At 42.1% G+C, this 20,322-nt stretch overlaps 1 protein-coding gene across 6 annotated transcripts in view; it reads left to right on the top strand.

Moving 5' to 3' along the window:
* The window catches only part of PHACTR1 (phosphatase and actin regulator 1), a 336,171-nt gene that overhangs the window by 194,073 nt on the left and 121,776 nt on the right, over positions 1-20,322 (top strand). For all 6 annotated transcript variants that reach the window (XM_010357137.2, XM_030928570.1, XM_010357141.2 and 3 more), the window contains exon 3: positions 10,525-10,605. In XM_010357137.2, coding sequence (XP_010355439.2) covers positions 10,525-10,605 — 81 coding nt within the window. The remainder of the gene's footprint in view (positions 1-10,524; positions 10,606-20,322) is intronic.

Raw genomic sequence — 20,322 nt, 5'->3', positions numbered from 1 at the left:
AGGCCGAGGCAGGCAGATCGTTTGAGCCCAGGAGTTCGAGACCAGACTGGGCAACATGGCGAAACCCCACCTCTACAGAAAATACAAAAGTTAGCAGGGTGTGGTACCGCACGCCTGTCCCAACAACTTGGGAGGCTGAGGTGGGAGGATCACTTAAGCCTGGCAGGTGGAGTTTCCAGTGAGCCAAGATTGCACCACTACATTCCAGCCTTGGCAACAGAGTGAGACTCTGCTTCAGAAAATAATAATAATAATAATAATAATAAATTTTCTTTCATTTTGAATTACTGATTTGATAAGCTTTCCTTGGATTATCAAGTAATTGAAAACCTTCTTACCTAGTAATAACTGGGTTACTGGCAAAACGTTCAGATATTCATGGTACCTGAGGTAGTGAAAGACCCAATATGTGGTACTCATACAAATTGCCTCTAGATTAATGTGACTTTTTCTTGAACATGATATGTTTTTCTTGAACATGATATGTTTATCATATCATGTTGTCTAAAATTAGACATTCAGAGTTGCGTTCTTTTTTCTTTTTTACATTCCTTTCCCTTTTCAACATATCATTAGATTGACAACCTTGTTTATTTTTTCATTAACTTCCTTATGAAATAAAAGATCAACAGATGTTTGCCACCTGGTCTTTGACAATGGAAGACCACTATGTTTTTCTCATTGCTCCCCTTTATCCTCTTTTATATATTGTTTATATAAACTTAATTTTGAAACATCTGTTTATCTTAAGAAAGCATTTTTCTCTAGAGATAGCATAAATGTGGACTGATTGTTTCATTTGGAATCCTTCTAGGCTATAGTTGTTGCATCATACTAATACGTGGGTTGATTATTTTGTTTTGAGTCTTTCTAGGCTGCAATTATTGCATCATATGAATAATTCTCATTACTCATGAAGCCAGATGGGAAGTGGAGGCATGTTCTAGGTTCTTGAGGCTCATTGCATTTGTCACTTGTAGATTTCCAGCCTAAAAAGTTCCTTTCACTGGAGTTGTAAGATTTACAAAGGATAAAAGCTATAGATTTTACTTGCAAGTAAACTACTCAGCAGTAAGCTACCACAAATTTCATCATTTCTCAATTGCTTTTCCCCCTTCAACTTTCTATTCCCTTCAGAATGTAATTTAAAGGCAATTGAGCAGAGAATTCAACAGAGATAGATTATCCTGGAGAGAAATCTAAATAAGTTTCTGCTCTGGTAATCTGAGCAGGACCAAATGACTTGTTCCAACATCAATATTGCTTTTTCTCCAACTTCTTCATCTTTTTTTTTTTTTTTTTTTAATAAAGCAAGCAATACTTAAAAGTTAGGGAACTTAAGAGTTGCTTTCTTCCATCAGTACTGGGAGCACATAGAAAATACCCGGTCCAGAAATTGTACATCTAGCTATATATTCTAGAAAAATCCTTATACATGTTTACATGAGTACCTGAACAAGTATGAACACAGTAGCGATGTTTGTATGCCACAATGTAGGAACAACTTAACTTGCCTTCAGCTGCAGGCTGGTTAAATAAATCATAGTACATATATCCCATGAAATGGCATGCAGTACTCAAAAAGAATGAGGTGGGAAGAGCTATGGAACCATTTGATAAGTTAGAGGAAGAAAAAAACTTGTAGAACAACATGCATAGAATAATTTCATTTAATGGTATTTGTATATGGTGTGGGAAGGTATGACTGTTGCAGGGGAGAGGCAAGGAAAAAGATGGAGGTAGTAGTGGGTTTGATGAGTTAGGCTATGGAGGGAGAGATAGTGAAAAGGACTGTTTTCTCTTTATTTCTTGAAGTTTTTTACAGTAAAATATTTTCATGTATTATTTTTATAAATAAGTGTGTGCCTGTGTGTGTATGTGCAAGAGATTTTTTTTAATACCCTATTTTTAACAAATTCATCTAACCTAGGTATTCCACCAAGGAGAATGAGCCCATCCAAGATGCTTATTTTAAATTCATCAATGTCAAACTGGGTGCAGTGGTGCACACCTGTAATCCCAGCACTCTGGGAGGTGGAGGTGGGCAGATCACCTGAAGTAAAGAGTTCGAGATCAGCCTGGCCAACATGGTGAAGCCATAGCTCTACTAAAGATACAAAAAATTAACCAGGCATGGTGGTGGGCTCCTGTAGTTCCAGCTACTTGGGAGGCTGAGGCAGGAGAAACGCTTAAACCCTTAAGCCCGGGAGGCAGAGGTAGCAGTGTGTCAAGATTGAGCCATTGCACTCCAGCCTGGGCAACAGAGCAAGACTCCGTCTCAAAAAAAAAAAAAAAAAAAAAAGAAAAAAATTCTTCAATGTCAAAGAGGCATAGGATTCCTTGGTTCATCACAAATTCATGTGGAAAGGGAGGAGACTGGGAAAATACATTAAGGAGGTATCATGGGGAACTGGCTTTCAGCAAATACAGCATAGACTGACATGGTGGCTCAGAAGAGGAGTTTAAAAAATTACTAAACTAGAACTACTCTCACTATTAGTAGAGGTGGTCTTTGGTCTTTTATCTCCAGACTCCTCATTTCTAAACTACTGGCTCACGTGCAGACAGATTTCAGAACAACAAAGTGCAACAGAAAGCTGTGAGAATTTCCCAGTTCTCCTGTTTTATCCTTCTTTTACAAACCGGTGCAAAGATCGGTGTGTTTTAAACTGGAGATTTGATTATTTTTCAGGTATGGTGAGGCCAACAGATAAGAAGACAACTGCCATTGAAAAGACTGTTTTACTCCCAAATCCCAAGAGCAAGGGGCATGCCAACCAAGCAGGGCCATACAGGGGGAGGTATGGGAGGAAAATGTGGGCATGAGCCTTTTCTTGTGGTTTCCATGGGAAGGAACAGGCAAGACAGAATAAGCAGGCTTAGAATTGGCCAGCAGGAATACTTTCAGTGGGCTCTGTCACATAGGAGCGGTCTCTAGTCATCTAGTACCTGGCCCTGGGGTGCTGAGAACAGGTGCACAGTGGCTGGGAATGTACTAGCTCATTAAAGGAGTTGGTCAGGACTGTGGGCTCTGAATTGATTCATTTGGATCTGAAAGGCACATTCAAAGAATTCTATTCACTCTCTGGGAATCAGCCAGCCATAAGAGAGGTAGTCCATCCAGGGTCAGCAAGGCTCCGTCAGAGCATCAGTAACACAGAATAAAAGTCCATGGTGAATACACAGTGGTAAGGATGCAAGAATAGCCATGCCTTTTGAGGTTTCATGACTAGTTTTTATATTAAGGCAGAGTTTGAAGGCAAATTTAGAGAGCCTTCCTTGGACATGCCAACCTTTCAATACAGTTTCTTGGGGCTATTTTTGGCTATGTTTGGCACCATAATTGAGAAATCATTCTCCCAGTCATATTTTAGGCAAGAGAGATATGTGAAACCTCTTTTTTTATATGTCTGGGTCTTCTCAGCTAACTTTGTTGGTCTATAAAAGCAAAGCACAATTTGCTTTTTTCCTTTCTCTCTTCAGGCTATCTCATATGTTGGCTTTGAATTGCAGACTAGATGCTTCTAGAAGGAGTCTTTGCACCTTTGCTGGTCTATGTAGTTTTGTTTTGGTGTTTCAGTTGCCAGCATCACATTGTAAAGCCTCTGATGGTTTTCTGCATTGACTGCAGGCTGGAAATTTGGTTATTTTCTAAAGATCAGGAAGTTACATTGGCCACCTTCTAAGCTGCATATTCATCTTAGAGAGAACCAGATTCCTGATTTTTCTATTTTGGTTCTACTGACTAATTAGGTGTTAGAGGTTTAAAACACTGCTGAAAAGAAATTTACCTTTATATGCTGTGTTTCTAATTTTTAAATGTTAATGTTGGCCTCCTAGCTTTCTGTGGCCTGAAGTTTATTAATTTCTTAATTGTCTGCTTAGATTTACTATTTTCATTTTTTTAACTAATGCTTTTGCTATTACAGGCATTTTTCTTTAACAACTTTATTGAGGTATAATTTACATACCATAAAATGAACCCATTGTAAGTAAACAACTCAATGATTTCAGTAAATTTAAAGGGTTGTGCAGCCATCACCGCAATCCAGTTTTAAACCAAATGGTTTACAGCAAAACACCCCCTTGTATGGACACTTGAATTTTATACTGCCCTGTATTTTATTTTATTTTATTTTATTTTTTATTTTGTTTTTTGAGATGAAGTCTCACTCTGTTGCCCAGGCTGGAGTGTAGTGGTGCGATCTCAGCTCACAGCAACCTCCACCTCCTGGGTTCAAGCAGTTTTCCTGCCTCACCCTCCTGAGTAAGCAGGCCACCATGCCTGGCTAATTTTTGTATTTTTAGTAGAAATGAGGTTTCACCATGTTGGCCAGGTTGGTCTTGAACTCCTGACCTCAAATGAGGCCCACCTCAACCTCCCAAAGTGCTGAGATTACGAGCAATAGCCATCGTGCCTGGCCTGCCCTGTATTTTAATAACTGTATAATATCAGAGTGATTTTTGGATTTGAGAATAGATTTTCTCATTTTAAAAGAAATCCTTGTGACTTTATTTCTTTATGTAAAAATAATATCTGCTCTCATGCTTTTCCAGCACCTCTAGCAATACAGATTTTTGCTTAAAGGAATGGATTGCTTTGTTCTGTTCACTTTCATTTTCTACCTCCCAAAGACCAAACACTCCCAGGCAGTCAGCTCACCCTCACACCTCGGTTCTCATTTACCTGATTTATCTTATCCCTGCCATCCATCAGGCTGGCGCACTACACATCACACCTTCTCTCTTTCCCAATGCCTCACTCCTCTTCTTCTAAATTCTTTAACTTTTCATAATTCCTTCTTTTTTCTTCCTTGTTCATGTTTGTTCTACCCACAGCCAAAATTATCGAGGAAGGAGGGTCAGACCATACCTGGTTTGTGAAAAGGGAAACCATTGTATTTTCTTTTTTTTCCCATATTAAGCCCATTTTCCCCTGTGTTTTACGGGTCAGTCATAAACCAGATCCAATGGTTGTCTCTTTGTACAGACAGCCCACAGTATTTTACTTCCTGGAGCAGTAGTGAGCTTGTCCTAGTGTAGAAATTAAAGCAACTTCACCTTGGATGCTAATCCACCATGTTGGCTTCTGATTAACCCCAGGTCTTAGAAGGCCTCTGAGACTTCCACTTTATCTACTGTTCTCTGTGCAAGAGCATGTACTTACCATGAGTGGTGCCCTTAGGTCAAAACAACCTTGATGTTACCATGCTTTGGTTGTCCTACACTGTATTTTCAATCATGCAGACTCTTTCCATTTATTATAGAAACCCTGGGTCTGGGAGAATAATGGCTTGGGGGTCCACTATCTCATCTCACTGCTGCTCAAGACCCAGCCATGGCTTCTGTTTGTGAGTCCCTACTACAAATTCAGAAGATGAATTTGTTAGCCTTTCTTTGTCCTCTCGGCTTCCTCAGACGTGGGGGGTAGGTGTACATACACCTGCCTGCTGCAGAACACTTTGACCCCACTTAAACTTAGCTCTGACTTTGGAAGAGCTGCTGAAAATAAGATCAGAAGAGAGGCATCATGCATACCTTGTTAAGAGAGATGGTAAGAAGAAAAGAGTTCCTGGCTGGGCGCAGTGGCTGACACCTGTAATCCCAGCACTTTGGGAGGCCAAGGCGGGCAGATCATGAGGTCAGGAGTTCAAGACCAGCCTGGCCAACATGGTGAAACCCCGTCTCTACTAAAAATACAAAAATTAGCCAGGTGTGGCAGTGGGCACCTGTAATCCCAGCTACTGAAGAGGCTGAGGCAGGAGAATCTCTTGAACCCAGGAGGCAGTGGTTGGAGTGAGCCGAGACCATGCCATTGCACTCTAGCCTGGGCAACAGAGCAGTACTCCTTCTCAAAAAACGAAAACAAAAACAAACAAAAAAACTGAAGAGTTCCTTACAAGGAAGAAGCTCCTGAGAGTAAAGTGGAATTATGTCACTTTACCACGACTTTCAACCCCAAGTAAACTAACAATCAGATTGCCTTCTGTTTTTAGATCCTTGCAGTTTTCCTATACATTATGATCATTCTCACAACAACATTGCATCATGGAGAAAAAGGGAAGAGCATTAAAATCTCTTTCTGCCCTTCCACTTGCTACTGTGGGACTCTGAGCAAGTTCATTTTCCTGGGCCTTTACAGTGAGGTACCTCACTGTAAAATGGGAATGATTATACTTTACAGGATTGTGGTAAAGATTAAGTTAAGTAACATAATTTTTCACGCTTCTCAAGATGATCTGTGCATTCGCTGTGGGCTTAGGATTCTTTACCAGGAATGGACAAAACCATAGAAGAAAAAAGCCGCCTCCAGCACGTCACTTTAACTTGGAAATTGGTGGTGATGGAGCAGGAGTCTTTTCTTATTTAAATTAAAACAGATATATTATGTGATTTCTACATTTACTTTCAAAGGAAACTTAATACATTGAAGAAACATACTTTCTTTTTTTTTTTTTTTTTTTTTTTTTTTTTTGAGACGGAGTCTCGCTCTGTCGCCCGGGCTGGAGTGCAGTGGCCGGATCTCAGCTCACTGCAAGCTCCGCCTCCCGGGTTTACGCCATTCTCCTGCCTCAGCCTCCTGAGTAGCTGGGACTACAGGCGCCCGCCTCGTCGCCCGGCTAGTTTTTGTATTTTTAGTAGAGACAGGGTTTCACCGTATTAGCCAGGATGGTCTCGATCTCCTGACCTCATGATCCGCCCGTCTCGGCCTCCCAAAGTGCTGGGATTACAGGCTTGAGCCACCGCGCCCGGCCCATACTTTCTTTAATGCTTGGCATGGGCAACTTTGAGTCATACCCTTGGAGCCCCTAGTATTCTCCCTTTGTCATCAGGAATGTTTCCATGGAAAAGTTTGAGAAGCACTGGTGCGTGAAAGCATCTGGCATAGTCTGTGCCATGTAGCACATTCTCATTTAACTTCCCATGTCTGTTTTATAAAGTATCCAACTGCATTTCCCTGGCACATGCTTGATCACGTCTCTTGGATGTGGCTAGCACTGAACTTGTCATGCATCCTCCAACCCCGATTCTCACCCTGTACTCCCTGCCTTAGTCATGGACAGCACCATCCATTGAGTTATGCAGATCAGGAACCAAGGCATCCTCCTTGGTCTTTCTCTTTCCTGCATATCCGTGTCCAAGCTTTAACGTCTAATCGTGTCTGCATTGTCACCTTCACATGTCTTGGGTGCATCTTTTGTCACTGTCAATAGCATCTTCGTCTCAGCTACCATCATCCCCTGCCTAGATGCCTATAATCACCTAGTCATTGGCCTCTTTCCAATCCATTCTCTATACTAAAGTGAATGTTCATCTTTCATATCCTCAAAGCTGATCATTTCTTCCCATTGCTCTTAGAATAACATGGTCCATGAGGCCTTTCATGGCCCAACCCCCTACCCCATCTCAAACATTCTTCATCTGATGCTGGCAGCTGCAGCCACATCAGCTTTCTTTCTGTTCCTTCCTGGTACCATGATTTCTCCATCTAGAGCAGGCTGCTCTATCTGGAGCATTTCCCTCGGCCCCTACCCAGCCCCCCTCAGCTCAAAGATCTCTTCTTCAGAAAAGCCTTTTCCAACACCCTAATCAGGGACAATATTTACCATATGCTCGATAGGAACTTGTCCCTTTTCTTCAGGAGGACTTATCTCAACTTGTGATCACACATTAAGTAATATCATCATTTGACAATGGTCTGAATGTCACACGAGTCTGTAAATTCTATCACAGCAATGGCTGGCTCTTTGGTCACCATTATCTCCAGCCCCAGCCAGTGCCTTTGACTGCGGACAGCGGATCCACAGTTGTTAGTGACAGCTGATGTCCAGATGGCTGAGTGCTTAGCCTGAGAACATCCACATTTCTCCTAATAGCTCAGGATCTTGGACCTCCAACTCCAGGGTTCTGCTCACTTCATCGCAGATCTTCCTTTAATGCTGTAGACCAGGTCTCTCTGCTTTAGTCTGTGGTTTAGAACACCTGGGAAACCTCATTTTGTCTAAGAGAAATCTGTTTTATTTATGTGGTTAAGTACAGAAGGGGAAAGCATCTCTTTGCATTTGGATGGCTTTATGTCACCCAAACATCTGTAACAAACCCAATACTTAAAGCCCCCCTGCTTCACCTTACCTGCCCAGTCTTTTCCTACTGTGCTGCTTAGCAGATCTTTTCTTTTTCCCTTTTATTTTTTGGTGGTTGTTGTTGTTGTTGTTTTGAGATAGAGTCTCCCTGTGCTGCCCAGGCTGGAGTGCAGTGGTGCAGTCTCGCTCACCACAACCTCTGCCTCACGGGTTCAAGCAATTCTCCTGTTTCAGCCTCCCAAGTAGCAGGGACTACAGGCATGCGCCACCACTGATGACTAATATTTGTATTTTTAGTAGAGACAGGGTTTCACCATGTTGACCAGGCTGCTCTCAAACTCCTGACCTCAAATGATCCACCCACCTCGACCTCCCAAAGTGCTGAGATTACAGGTGTGAACCACCATGCTCGGCTGCTTAGCAGATCTTTTCACATCAGGCAGAACTTTCTAACCTAACTGCATGCAATTCCGTATCCCTTCTCCAGCCCTTCCCGAAGCTGTCTTCTGCAAAGAGAACATTTTTCTGCCTTCCTGCCACCATATCATGTCATCTGGTTTGACAAATAAAACTCTTGAACCCCCAGTTTCCATGTTTCCTGCACCCAGCTTTCCCCCTTGTCCTCCCATACAGCCTTCCTGCCACCACTTCCGTAGTTACAGATTTCTGTCTCTATTTTAGGATTAATATGTTCTCCGTCAGCTCTATGTGAGTGCATCCTAACCTAACATTTATTTTTCTCCCTCATACCAGTTAATTCATTATAATTTAAGAGAGGGAACTAGAATGTAACATTTTTAAAATAGTAAGTTCCAAAATATATAATTAGTGATTCTCAGCCGAGTCATGCCTGAAAATAACCCAGAGAGCTTTTTTATCACAATGGAGATGTCCTGGTCCTACCCTGGGCCTATGAAATTGGAATGGTTGGGCTGAGGCATCAGTGTTTTCCCAGTGTGGCAAAGTGACTTGACTAAGGTCACTTGACTCATGTCCCATAGCTTAGAGGGTGACAGAGTTAGAACCATAATCCACGTTTGCTTGCTTTCTTCCTAGTTCTTCTTCATATTCTTTGGACTAAATTCCGTTGATGGCAGTGTGTGTTTAATTAATCTGTATCTGAATTTGTCTGCATAAAGTAGTTTCCTTATTTTATAGCTGGTGATTTTCCCCTGAATATGTTTTCGAAGGCTGTGGAGGTTGAGTCAGTGTGTACCAGAGACTCCGCCAACTGCTGGAATAGCCTTCTTTCCTCCCCATGTTTGCCTGTGTCCCTCCTTCGAGCCACAGGCCTGTCTTTTGGGCAGCCCCTCACTTCCCCACTCCTGGGCTGTTTCTACTTGATGTGCCCCCCAGCGCACCCACTGTTCCCTCTTCCCTCCTCCAGCCCTGCTGCCACCTTCCCAAGCTCTCGACCTAGGTGCATGGCGGGGCCATGGCGGAGGTGCATTGTGTAACTGAATAGTTCCTTCTCCACTTGGCTGCTCCAGCTTGGAGCCTAAGAGAAAAAGGCAGTGGAGGGGCCGTGCCATGGAAGCCACCCCTACCTTTAGACAGTATCGCCTCCGGACCATGGGAGGCCACACCAGAGAGCTTCTCAGAAGGTATTTTCACACCATTTTTTAAAATAGTTGGAAAGTAACGGAATCCTCAGTGAGGCCTGATCTCTATGAACTGGATCATTGAAACAGCAGTCCCTCCTGGGAGGAAGTGCCATGTTCAGGAAAGTTCAGTAAGACGTGAGGTTCGGCTGACATCCAAGGTGGTGTTTCTGGCATTGAATCCTAGTTCCTTTACTCAGTAGCAATGTGACTCTGACAAGTTGTTGAGCTTTTCTGTGCTACAGGTTCAACCATAAATTGGGGTTCAATTAAATAAGAATGCCTACCTTGGCTGGGCACGATGGCTTACGCCTGTAATCCCAGCACTTTGGGAGGCCAAGACCAGTGGTTTATGAGGTCAGGAAATCGAGACCATCCTGGCTAAACATAAAACCCCCTCTCTACTAAAAATATAAAAATTAGCTGGGCACGGTGGCCTGTGCCTGTAGTCCCAGCTACTCAGAAGGCTAAGGCAGGAGAATCACTTGAACCTGGGAGGCAGGAGTTGCAGTGAGCTGAGATCACGCCACCGTACTCCAGCCTGGGCAACAGAGTGAGACTCTGTCTCAAAAAAAAAAAAAAAAAAAGAATGCCTACCCTTTCATTCGTGATAATTTGAAGATTATTTGGAAACTTAAATGACATAATCTGATTAAAAGGCTTATTATGATAGTATCAAAACATATGAATTGGTATGTCTCATTAGCTCACGTTAGCAAAGCACAATTTACAGAAGCTTTCTCGTACATTACATTGCCATATGTGTTAACATAGGATTCTTTAGAAGACAGCTTGGTTTCCTACTCACATCTGCTTCCCCGTTTGTCTTTTATTTGTAGCCCTGGAAAGGAAAATATCTATGAGGCAAAGCAGAGAAGAGCTGATAAAGCGAGGAGTCCTGAAGGAAATCTATGATAAAGGTAAGGAGGTTCGGTCTGCCGTCCACAGGCCAAAGAGTCATGCGTAGAATCTGCATGCATATTTCTTGGAGTTCCATTTCGTTTCCTGTATCACAATATATCAGGATTTGAACCGTTAAAACTCCAGACAGTTCTAGAGAGAAATGAGAACATAACACACAGTGCTGAAGCTGTCAGCATTATATGAGACGAGGGAAACAAAACTCCCTTTTCTGAGCATTGGAATCAAGCCGTAGGAGGCTAAGCAAAATGATGTGGCCCCAGGAATGATGCAGGCACTGGTCGTGAGTCTGTCGGTGTGCAGATACACACGACCGGGCTGCAGTCAGCTGTGTAGGCCCTTTCAGGCACTAGGGATTCCCAAGACAAATGTGAAAAATCCATACTCATCTAGGATTTCCTTAACATGTCTCTCTTTTTTTTTTTTTTTTTTTTTGGTGGTCTATATCCCACAACAGAATAAATTAAAGGAGATAAATTTGTGATGTGTAACTATGCATTTAAGATATTGTAAATGATAATATTACAGGCTTCAAATGCTCTGTGAATACATCCACAGATATTTGCTGGTGAATACCACGTGTCCTTTGATTATCGAATTATTGCCTTTAAATATGAATGTATGCAGTAATCTATATAGCATATCAAGTATCTTTCACTCCTCTTTTCTAAGAGCTTTGTGATATTTTATTTTATTTTACATATATATATATTTATTTTTATTTATTTTTTTTTTTTTTTGAGACAGAGTCTTGCTCTATTGCCTAGGCTGGAGTGCAGTGGTGCAATCATGCTCACTGCAGCCTTGACCTCCCAGGCTGAAGGGATCCTCTCACCTCAGCCTCCTGAGTAGCTGAGACCACAGGTGTGCATCACCTCACCTGGTCAATTTTTGTATTTTTGGGCAGACAGGGTCCCACTATGTTGCCCAGGCTGGTCTCAAACTCCTGGGCTCGAGCAATCTTCCCACCTCAGCCTCCCAAAGTGCTGGGATTACAGGCATGAGCCACCATACTCAGCCCTTCCCTTGTTCTGACTTTAAATCTCCATGCTTCATCATAAGCTCCTTTCCCCATATTCACCCCCCAGGAGAGATGGAAAATAAACTTAACTAAAGGTATAATATTATATAATAAGCACCTAAGTGCTTAAATAAATATTATTGTTACAGCCAAAACTTGTTCAGATCCAGTTAAACAATTCCTCTTCTCCCTCAGGAATATTCTGAAGTAGAGAATACATCTACTGTAGCATTTATTATTTCCATTACATCTAATAACTGGGATAAGGTAAGAATTGCCTAAGTGGCTTCCTGACTTATAAAAAGAAGTCACAAACTGTTGGAGCAAAAGCCTCATTTGATAGGGAAAGAAAGAGAAGGTCCCTGAGACTGGAGGGTCCCTGAGGCTGCTCTCAAGGAACTCCTGACTGTTGGTGCCACAAGGCCTCACAACAGTTCCCCAAGAGCAGGCGATGTGCCTCTGTCACACTTGCTTCTTTCTCCATCAGCACACATGGAGCTGACACAGGACCTGCACGCCGTTAGTGGCTGCAGGCCGGGTGCGGTGAGTCACGCCTGTAATCCCAGCACTTTGGGAGGCCAAGGTGGTGGATCACGTGAGGACAGGAGTTCGAGACCAGCCTGGCCAACATGGTGAAACCTCGTCTCTACTAAAAATACAAAACTTTGTCGGGTGTGGTGGCATGCACCTGTAGCCCCAGATACTTGGGAGGCTGAGGAAGGAGAATCACTTGAACCCAGGAGGTGGGGGTTGCAGTGAGTCAAGATTTTGCACTGTACTCTGGCCTGGGCAACAGAGCAAGACTCTGTCTCAAAAAAGGAAATAAATAAATAAATAGATAAATAAATAAATAAGTGATTGCAGAGGGAAGGACCAGTCTAGTCCCCACCTGTCACTTGCCACCACAACTTCCTGTTTTACTTTGATCCTTGCACTTATCACTGTTTGCTCTTTCTGTTGTTTGTTGACTGACTTTCCTCACTAGCACATAAACTGTAGGAGAGCAGGGGCCTCAGAGGCTGCGATTCCCCAAGCCCCGAATCATGTCTGATATAGTTTAAATGCTCAAAAATGTTTACTGTTTGGATGATTGGAAGAGGAGAAGAAGAGATGGGCTAAAGTGAAAACTTCATTGCACATAGTAGTGTATAGTTTTGTGTTTTCTGTGGGATTTTCTGATAAAAGCATTCATTTTGTATCACCGTGGATATTAATCTCATTGCCTTATATTGTAGTATATCGACAGTTAGGAGCATGAGCCCTAGAATCAGATTCAATTCTAGTTCTACTGTTGACTAGCTGTGCGACTTTAGTCAAGTTGCTTAACTTCTCTGTGCTTCTCTTTCTTTATCTGAAAGTATGGGTGATGGTGTGATGAGGACTACAGGAGATTGCGCATATAAATAAAACAGTGACTTTTTTATAACAGTGACTTTATAGCGATCTATAAATTCTCAATAAGGGTTAACATGCTGTGATTATTAGTCTCATCATCATCATCATCATCGTCCTTTATATTTTCTTCAAACCCTTTATGTGCCTCATCCTAGGTGACCCTGTCAACAGGTCCAAGAAGTCACAGGGGTAGACATCACTGTCCCCTTTTGTCTGAGGATTAAAAAAGTGCAAAGATCTATGACCTCCTCAGAATGGCCTTCGTGTCAGTGTCCACCGAGAACCCAGTTTTCTGTAGCTGAATTCGGTTCCACCTGGCTTTCCTCCTAGCTTCTAAGCAAGTCATTTTCCTGTCATTTGTTCTTCCCTTTCTACAATGTCATTCTTTTTCCTGTATCCGAGATTCTGGGGGGTAAAGCAAATAAAATTTTATTGCCACAGCATGATGAACAGCAAATGGCAAAGAGACTGTAATTGTTTTCTTAAGTTGTTCGTTTCAAGGATAAATCTCATAGCTTTGGAACAACCGTTCCATGTTGCCTGGCTGGTAATTCCTCATTTTGCACCACCTCCTTGTGTTAGCACACATGACTCTAACTAGTTACCAGCAGCAAAATCGTTTCCACCAGAGATGCATGGACCCTGACAGCTGCCGCGTTGATTCGTAATGACTATGTCAGCCCATCCACCTGCATGCAGCCTCCAGGCCCCGCCTCTGTTTGTGCTGCAGTTATCCTGTTTGTGTGCACGATACTGCTAACGTGGTGGAAAATAATTTGTCTTTAGTGGGTAGGATTTTCCCTTCCAGTGCTTTTTACATTATTGATTTTGCTTGATAATGCCCCACTTGTTCATAGAAACCATGAAAATAAACTGTAGTGATTTGAAAGTCATAATTATTTAGACGGAGCACACACAGAATTAATGAGGTTTTATTACTCTGACAGTTCTCAAAATTCTTTCCATTTTTCTTGGTGGGTTAAAATGCCAAACTAGTCAATGAATTTAATTCAGGCAAAATGAGAGCTTGGGTCTAAGAAAAATAATCTCAAATGTCGACTGAACTAGCGCAGAGATTCCTCATTTAACAGAGTGTGTTTGTTAGACAAGAAGAGCGTAGTTATTCAACAGGTTTTTTTTATTATTATTATTACTGGCTTCCATATTGAATCACATAATTTTACAGTCCAGAGATTTAGATAAAAGTTTTAAAATCAGAGGAAATAGTTTGATCTCTAGACATATTGAGGCCAGGTAAGAATGCAGCATACTTTGAAAACCACATAAAAGGAAATTTTAAATTATGTTAGTTGTGATGGTAACCCAGACGTAAAATTGTACGTTCTTTTTTTCCCATTTTCCTGATTGTCTACAGTATGATTGTCTTATAAAGAACACAACTTAAACATTAAGATGAACTGCCAACACTCTAAATAGTAAAAATGTTAAACCAATTAATGGTGTAAAAGAATCTGTAGTTCGACAGTTTATTTTTATTTATTCCTCAATCTTATGACCTATTTGCTTAAATTTGAACTTAATTTAAACAAACTAAACAAAGTTTAATTAAACAAAGTTCTCCTTGGCACCTGGACTACTGCATGTATTTATTCATTCAACACATTGGCACCAGGTGCTCCCTCTATGCCAAGGAGTTGTCTCAGTATGGAGCTACCATGATAACAAAAATTGCAAAATCTTACCATTTCAGGGTTTACCTTCTACTCAGAAATAGGAAATAATACATATAGTATTTATTGCCAAGGAGTGATGAGCACTCTGAAGAAGAATGAAGCAGCAGGGTAAGGAAATAAAGTCAAGAGAAGGGGGTTGTGATTTTAGGTCAATGCAATCATGGAGGACCTCTTGCAGGAGGTGATATTTTCACAGAGATCTAAATGAAGTGACCGAGTGACTCAAACAGGGTGCCTGGGCACCCAGATTCTGAAACTTGGTCCTACTACGACTTTAAGGTAACTTGTAACTTCATTCATGAGCCCTTAAGTTCTTCAGATTGCCCCGGGATGTTTCTTTTCAATGAAAGCCTCTCTGTGGCATTTGCTTCTCTCTCATTACCAGGTAAATCAGAGCGTGTCACTGCCTGCTCAAAACCTGCAGTGGCTCCACATTTCACTCAGAAATTCCAGGTTTCTACAACAGCCTGAAGCCCTGCATGATCTGCCCCACAACCCCTAACTTGTATTTTCACTCTCTCCATCCCTCTACAGATTCCCTTTCCCTAGTGCCACTTCAGCCCTGCTTCCTAGCCCTTGAGGTTTGTGTTGGCTGCACCGTCTTCCGGAAGCCTCTTCCCCCAGATATCCAGATGGCTGCTCCTCTTTCCAGGCAGAGGTGTCACCTTCTCAGTGTCACCTTCTCAGTGAAGCTTACGCTGCGTCCACCAAGTTTAAAATTGCTGCCACCTTCTCTAAGTTCTTAGACCCCTTACCCTCCTTCTTCCTTTCTTTCTTCTATCTCTTATCACCTTCCACCTTCAAACGCCTCTAAATTATCTATTTATCATGTTAATTTTTTCTTGTCTATCTCTCCTCACTTCATAAGCCCCACCAAGCAGAGCAGGGGTCTTCGTCTAATTTGTTCCCTGTTGTAGCCCAAGTGTCTATAGCAGTGCCTGGGACAAAATTGATGTTCAGCAAATGCTAATAGAAAGCAGTGAATGCAGGCATGAGGTAATTTCTGCATGTTCACATGATTTGGTTTATTCACTGCACTGGTGAAATCCAGAATACTAACAACACCAATCCCCCTTGTTTATTCAGTTTTATGGTCCATAAAACTTTATTGCCAGTTATTTAAATAGGTGATATTATATTATGCATATATTTGTATACATGGATGCCAAATGCCCTACTTTCAGATAGTGTCTTTAAGTGTTATGGGAAAAATAGAGCAATGCCAGTCAATAGTATAGTCATCCCAAGGTATACGCAAGGGATTGGTTCCAGAACCACCTCCCGTACCAAATTTTGCACATACTCCAGGCCCATAGTCAGCCCTGTGAAACCCATGTATGCAGAACATTAGCCCCCCAAACACAGGTCTTTCAATCTGTGGTTGAAAAAAATTCACATACGAATGGACCTTTGCAGCTCAAACCCGTGTCATTCAAGGATCAACTGTATATTGTTTGGCCATTAGTAAAATAGTGATAATATTTCTCAGACTTAACAAGAATCTCAAGAAGTCACCTGGCTAGCTACTGATTATTCCAATGTAGACGGGAAGCAGCTGAAGCCAAGAAAGGTTACTGGTGCAACCTAAGTCACGGACAGTGCGTGTGAGCTCTTAAAACCCCTGCTGAGATCACATGTTCTTCATCTGGGATTTATAGGGACACAGGAAAGCTATGCCCATTGGTTGTCAGAGAATCTTAATAAATATTGCTATTAGTGGCCGTTGCAAGTAATCTCTACAAACAAACATGATGCTATATTTGTAAAATGTTGGTAATTGTGCTATTTCCACCACTGAATTTCTCTATGAAGCCTCAGTTCTATCACAATGTCACTCGCTTTGTATAATATGGGTATGTTTAATTCACATGGATGTATCTTTTGTTGGGAGGATGGGGAGAGAAAAGAAGGCCACTTCTCTACCATCCGATGAAACGGCCTTGTCCCTGCATGTTAGACAATTCCACACCCTAAATGTGGCAGCCTGCAGTAAGATCATTGAGGCTGCCGCAGCTCACCTAGTAGTTTCCACTGCAGTCCTACCTAGACCTGGGGGAAGAGGTAATCCCACAGGGAGGGGAAAAGAGATCAGGAGGGCATGTATCCTGCAAGGAAAGAATAAAACTGACAGCATGCCAGTGAGCAACTTTGCTTTCCACTGTGTGCTGGGAATTAGAGATAACATGCCACAGCAAGTAATAAAGTGCATTGAGGTATGTTGTTTTCCCTAATCAGGTTGGAGCAACATTTTGGAAGGTGTTATTTTTAATTATAAACACAAACAGAAGCTTCCTGAAATGGACAACTCTTTTACACAGGGGTCGCGCTTTTCCTCTTCTGACATTCAAGATGGAAAAGCCGGATATTTAAATTAAAAGGTCATCATATTTTAAAAATAAAAATAAAACTTCTCGTCTGTATTAGAGGAGACAAATGTAGACTCGAGCCTTCTTAAATCCCATAGTTTATCTGGTATTCCAGGTGCATAGACTTAAATCTTGACGTTTATAGGAAACGCTTTTCACAACCTTTACCAGGCACTGTTGTTTGTCACATTTTTAGCTGTTTCTGATGTCTCACCTAGAAATGGCATTTTCTGAAAGCTGTGATTTGGAGTAACCATGTGAAAATGAAAAGAGTGTTTACTTTCAGCATCAACAACCTACAATCCTTTGTGTAGCACCTAAGCACTTAATACAATAGGTTTACTCGGACTTGCTTTTTAAACAAAATCCACCTTTAAAAATGTAAAGGTGTTAAATTAAGACAAATGGAAAGTGGTTTAAACAATAAGAATAAAGAGCAATTGTGATAAAAATTCTCTTAAGCAACACTGTTCTCTCAGAAAACCACCATTCCAAGCCTAAAGAATTAATGAAGTCATAGTCATTATTATTGTCATGAGTAAGCATTCCCCATAAATGCACTCATTCATTATATATTTGTGAGTACCTGTTGTGTTTTAGGCACCATTCTGGGCACCAGGAATACTAGGAAGGCCAAGCCAGGCATCTCTGGCTAATAGAACTTACAGTGCTGGTGATGGATTTAGGCTGCTTGGCAGTTACAATGGAGAAAGGATAGGATTTTCAGGTGCACGTGGAAGCATCACCCATCCAGGTCTGGGGACTTAGGGAAGGCATCTTGGAAGGAGCAGTATCTTAGAGGAACCCTGCGGGGTGAGTAAGAATTATGCTAGAGAAGATAGGAGGGGTAAGGGAATGTTACAAGCCGAAGGACCAGTACAGTTGGAAACACAGAGTCAGGAATAATTGAAGGGAAGGGATAAGAGTGCCCAGCATGTCTGTAAGGAAAGGGAGAGTCAGGACAGATCATACAGGCTGGAAAATTATGTTCATTGTTTATTCTTCATCTTGAGAATGGTGAGGTGCTTTGGGAGGGTTTGCCACATAATCAGATTTGCAGCCTCATCACACTGCCTGCAGGGAGACTGACTTGCAAGGAGAGCACGGCATGAATCAGGGATACCAGCTCGCTGACTGTTGCTGGGATTCAGATGATGTGATGGTGGGTAGTGGGAAAAGGGTAGTAAGCGTGGGGAAAAAGAGAGGACAGACTGGAGAGTTCTAGGAGGTGAGGTCAAAAGCGCCCTGTGACCACTTAGATTTGGGGAAGTGAGGAAAGGGAGTAGGCAGCGCTGAGACTTAGGATTTGGGCTTGGACGACTGGGTAGACCATTCCCTGAGCTGGGATCCCAAGAGAAGTGAGTTTAGGACACAAAACCTTGTGATGATTTGTCTCCATTGAGTCTCAGATATCCAAATATCTAAGTAGACCATTAAATATACAGACATGAAACTCAAGGGAGATCTGGGCTGGGCTAGGCTGGAGAGGGTTTGGACTGGTCAGTGTATACATCCTGTAAAGTCATATCAATTGATGGTATTTCTCAGAGAGAATATAAAGTAGGAAAATAAGGTGACCCTGATAGAAGACTCCATGGAACCCCAACATTTAATGTTTGAGGAGTAAAAAATGATCTAGGAGTAAGAAGGACCCTCAAAAACTAAGAAGTGTTCAAAAAATAAGAGGTCAACCAGAAATGTGTAGCATTATGGAAGCCAAAGCAAGGGACTGGTGCTCAGCTGGAGGCAAAATTGCCCACATGGTCAAATGCAGACACATCAAATAAGACAAGGAATGAGAAAAAGATCAGGAATAAGAAGTGCCCTTTTGATTACGTTTATGCTATTATATAGATTCTTCAGTTACCTGTGAAGCCAATATGCAGTCAGCAGGGTGTAAGTTCAGATGCTCTGGATGCAGGTAATAAAAAGGTTAAAGAGACTAAAACAATAAGCAAATTCAGAAAGTCCACAGGCTAATAATTTTTGTATGTTTTTCCTCCGAGGTATCCCAAATGCCTTCAACAATCTTAGAGTTTGCTGGTGCTCATTTCATATTTATTGCGTGAAAGAATGAAACTCACGTAATCAAGTCCTATGGTAGGGCAGCTCCAGGGCTGGTTCATTCATCAGCTGTATACCATGGCTAATGGATGCCATCCTCTGGCTGTAACTCCTCATGGTGACAAGATGGCTGCAGTAATTCCTGCAGCACATGCATATACCACAGTGTACAGGGAACAAACAAAGGCTGTATCTTCTTGGCATCTTGACGATAGCACGAAAATTTTGCACCAAAGGTTTTTCAGGATTGCCCTCATGTCTCATAGATGAAAATTTGGGCAGATAACCACCAGATATTTTTCCCCTAATTTTGACAAATGTTGCCATAAACTTAAAATAGTACAAGTACAGTCAACTCCCTGAGTGCTGCTGCATAATGTAAATTCATATTGGAATATCCACCATGAAACCACCCTTTCTAACTGCTTACCTGGACCCCTCCTGCGAACTCATGGCAGGGCAGGGTACGTGGGGCATGGTGGGCATCACTGCCTCATCCACGTGTCCCCTGCCTTCCAATGCTTTATTACTCCCCAGTCACTGACATGCATTGACCTTTATAACTAGAAACCCAGCCAAACTTTGGGAGTCTAGTAGCTGATGAAGGAAAAGCTGGAAATAGCTTAGAAAAAGGTTCCAGATTTCATACTTTTGCCCCAGACTTGTGTAAAGTTAGACAAATCAGTGGGGCATGCCACCACATTAATAATGTCTAAAAGGACAGTACTCTTGTAGGAGTCCTGAGCCAGAGGTTCCGGTTCTGGCTCCCTCATGTTCTGTCTATGGAAGATACAGGGCATCTTTTCATCTCTCTAGACTCTGCTTTCTGATTGAGTATAACCCCAGGACCCCAGCAAGGCCATGCTTTCCTTTGATCCCCTCTCGCTATTCCCAGGCCCCAGCCTGCTTCATTGAAGGCAGTCTGTTACCAACCGGGTGATCCTCCTAGAGTCTCAGTCTGTTACCAACCGGGTGATCCTCCTAGAGTCTCAGTCTGTTACCAACCGGGTGATCCTCCTAGAGTCTCAGTCTGTTACCAACCGGGTGATCCTCCTAGAGTCTCTGGGAATCATTCCATCCTCCCATGGAACGATGAACTCTTCAGCTCCATTCTGGCCCTTGCCTGTCATCTCATAAAGGACATAATCGCATTTGGGCTTAAAGGACATCATCCAG

This window comes from Rhinopithecus roxellana, chromosome 4, assembly GCF_007565055.1.
Source record: "Rhinopithecus roxellana isolate Shanxi Qingling chromosome 4, ASM756505v1, whole genome shotgun sequence".
Taxonomy (NCBI): domain Eukaryota; kingdom Metazoa; phylum Chordata; class Mammalia; order Primates; family Cercopithecidae; genus Rhinopithecus; species Rhinopithecus roxellana.
The sequence above is the reverse complement of the archived record's forward strand: the minus strand, read 5'-3'. Positions and strand labels throughout refer to the sequence as shown.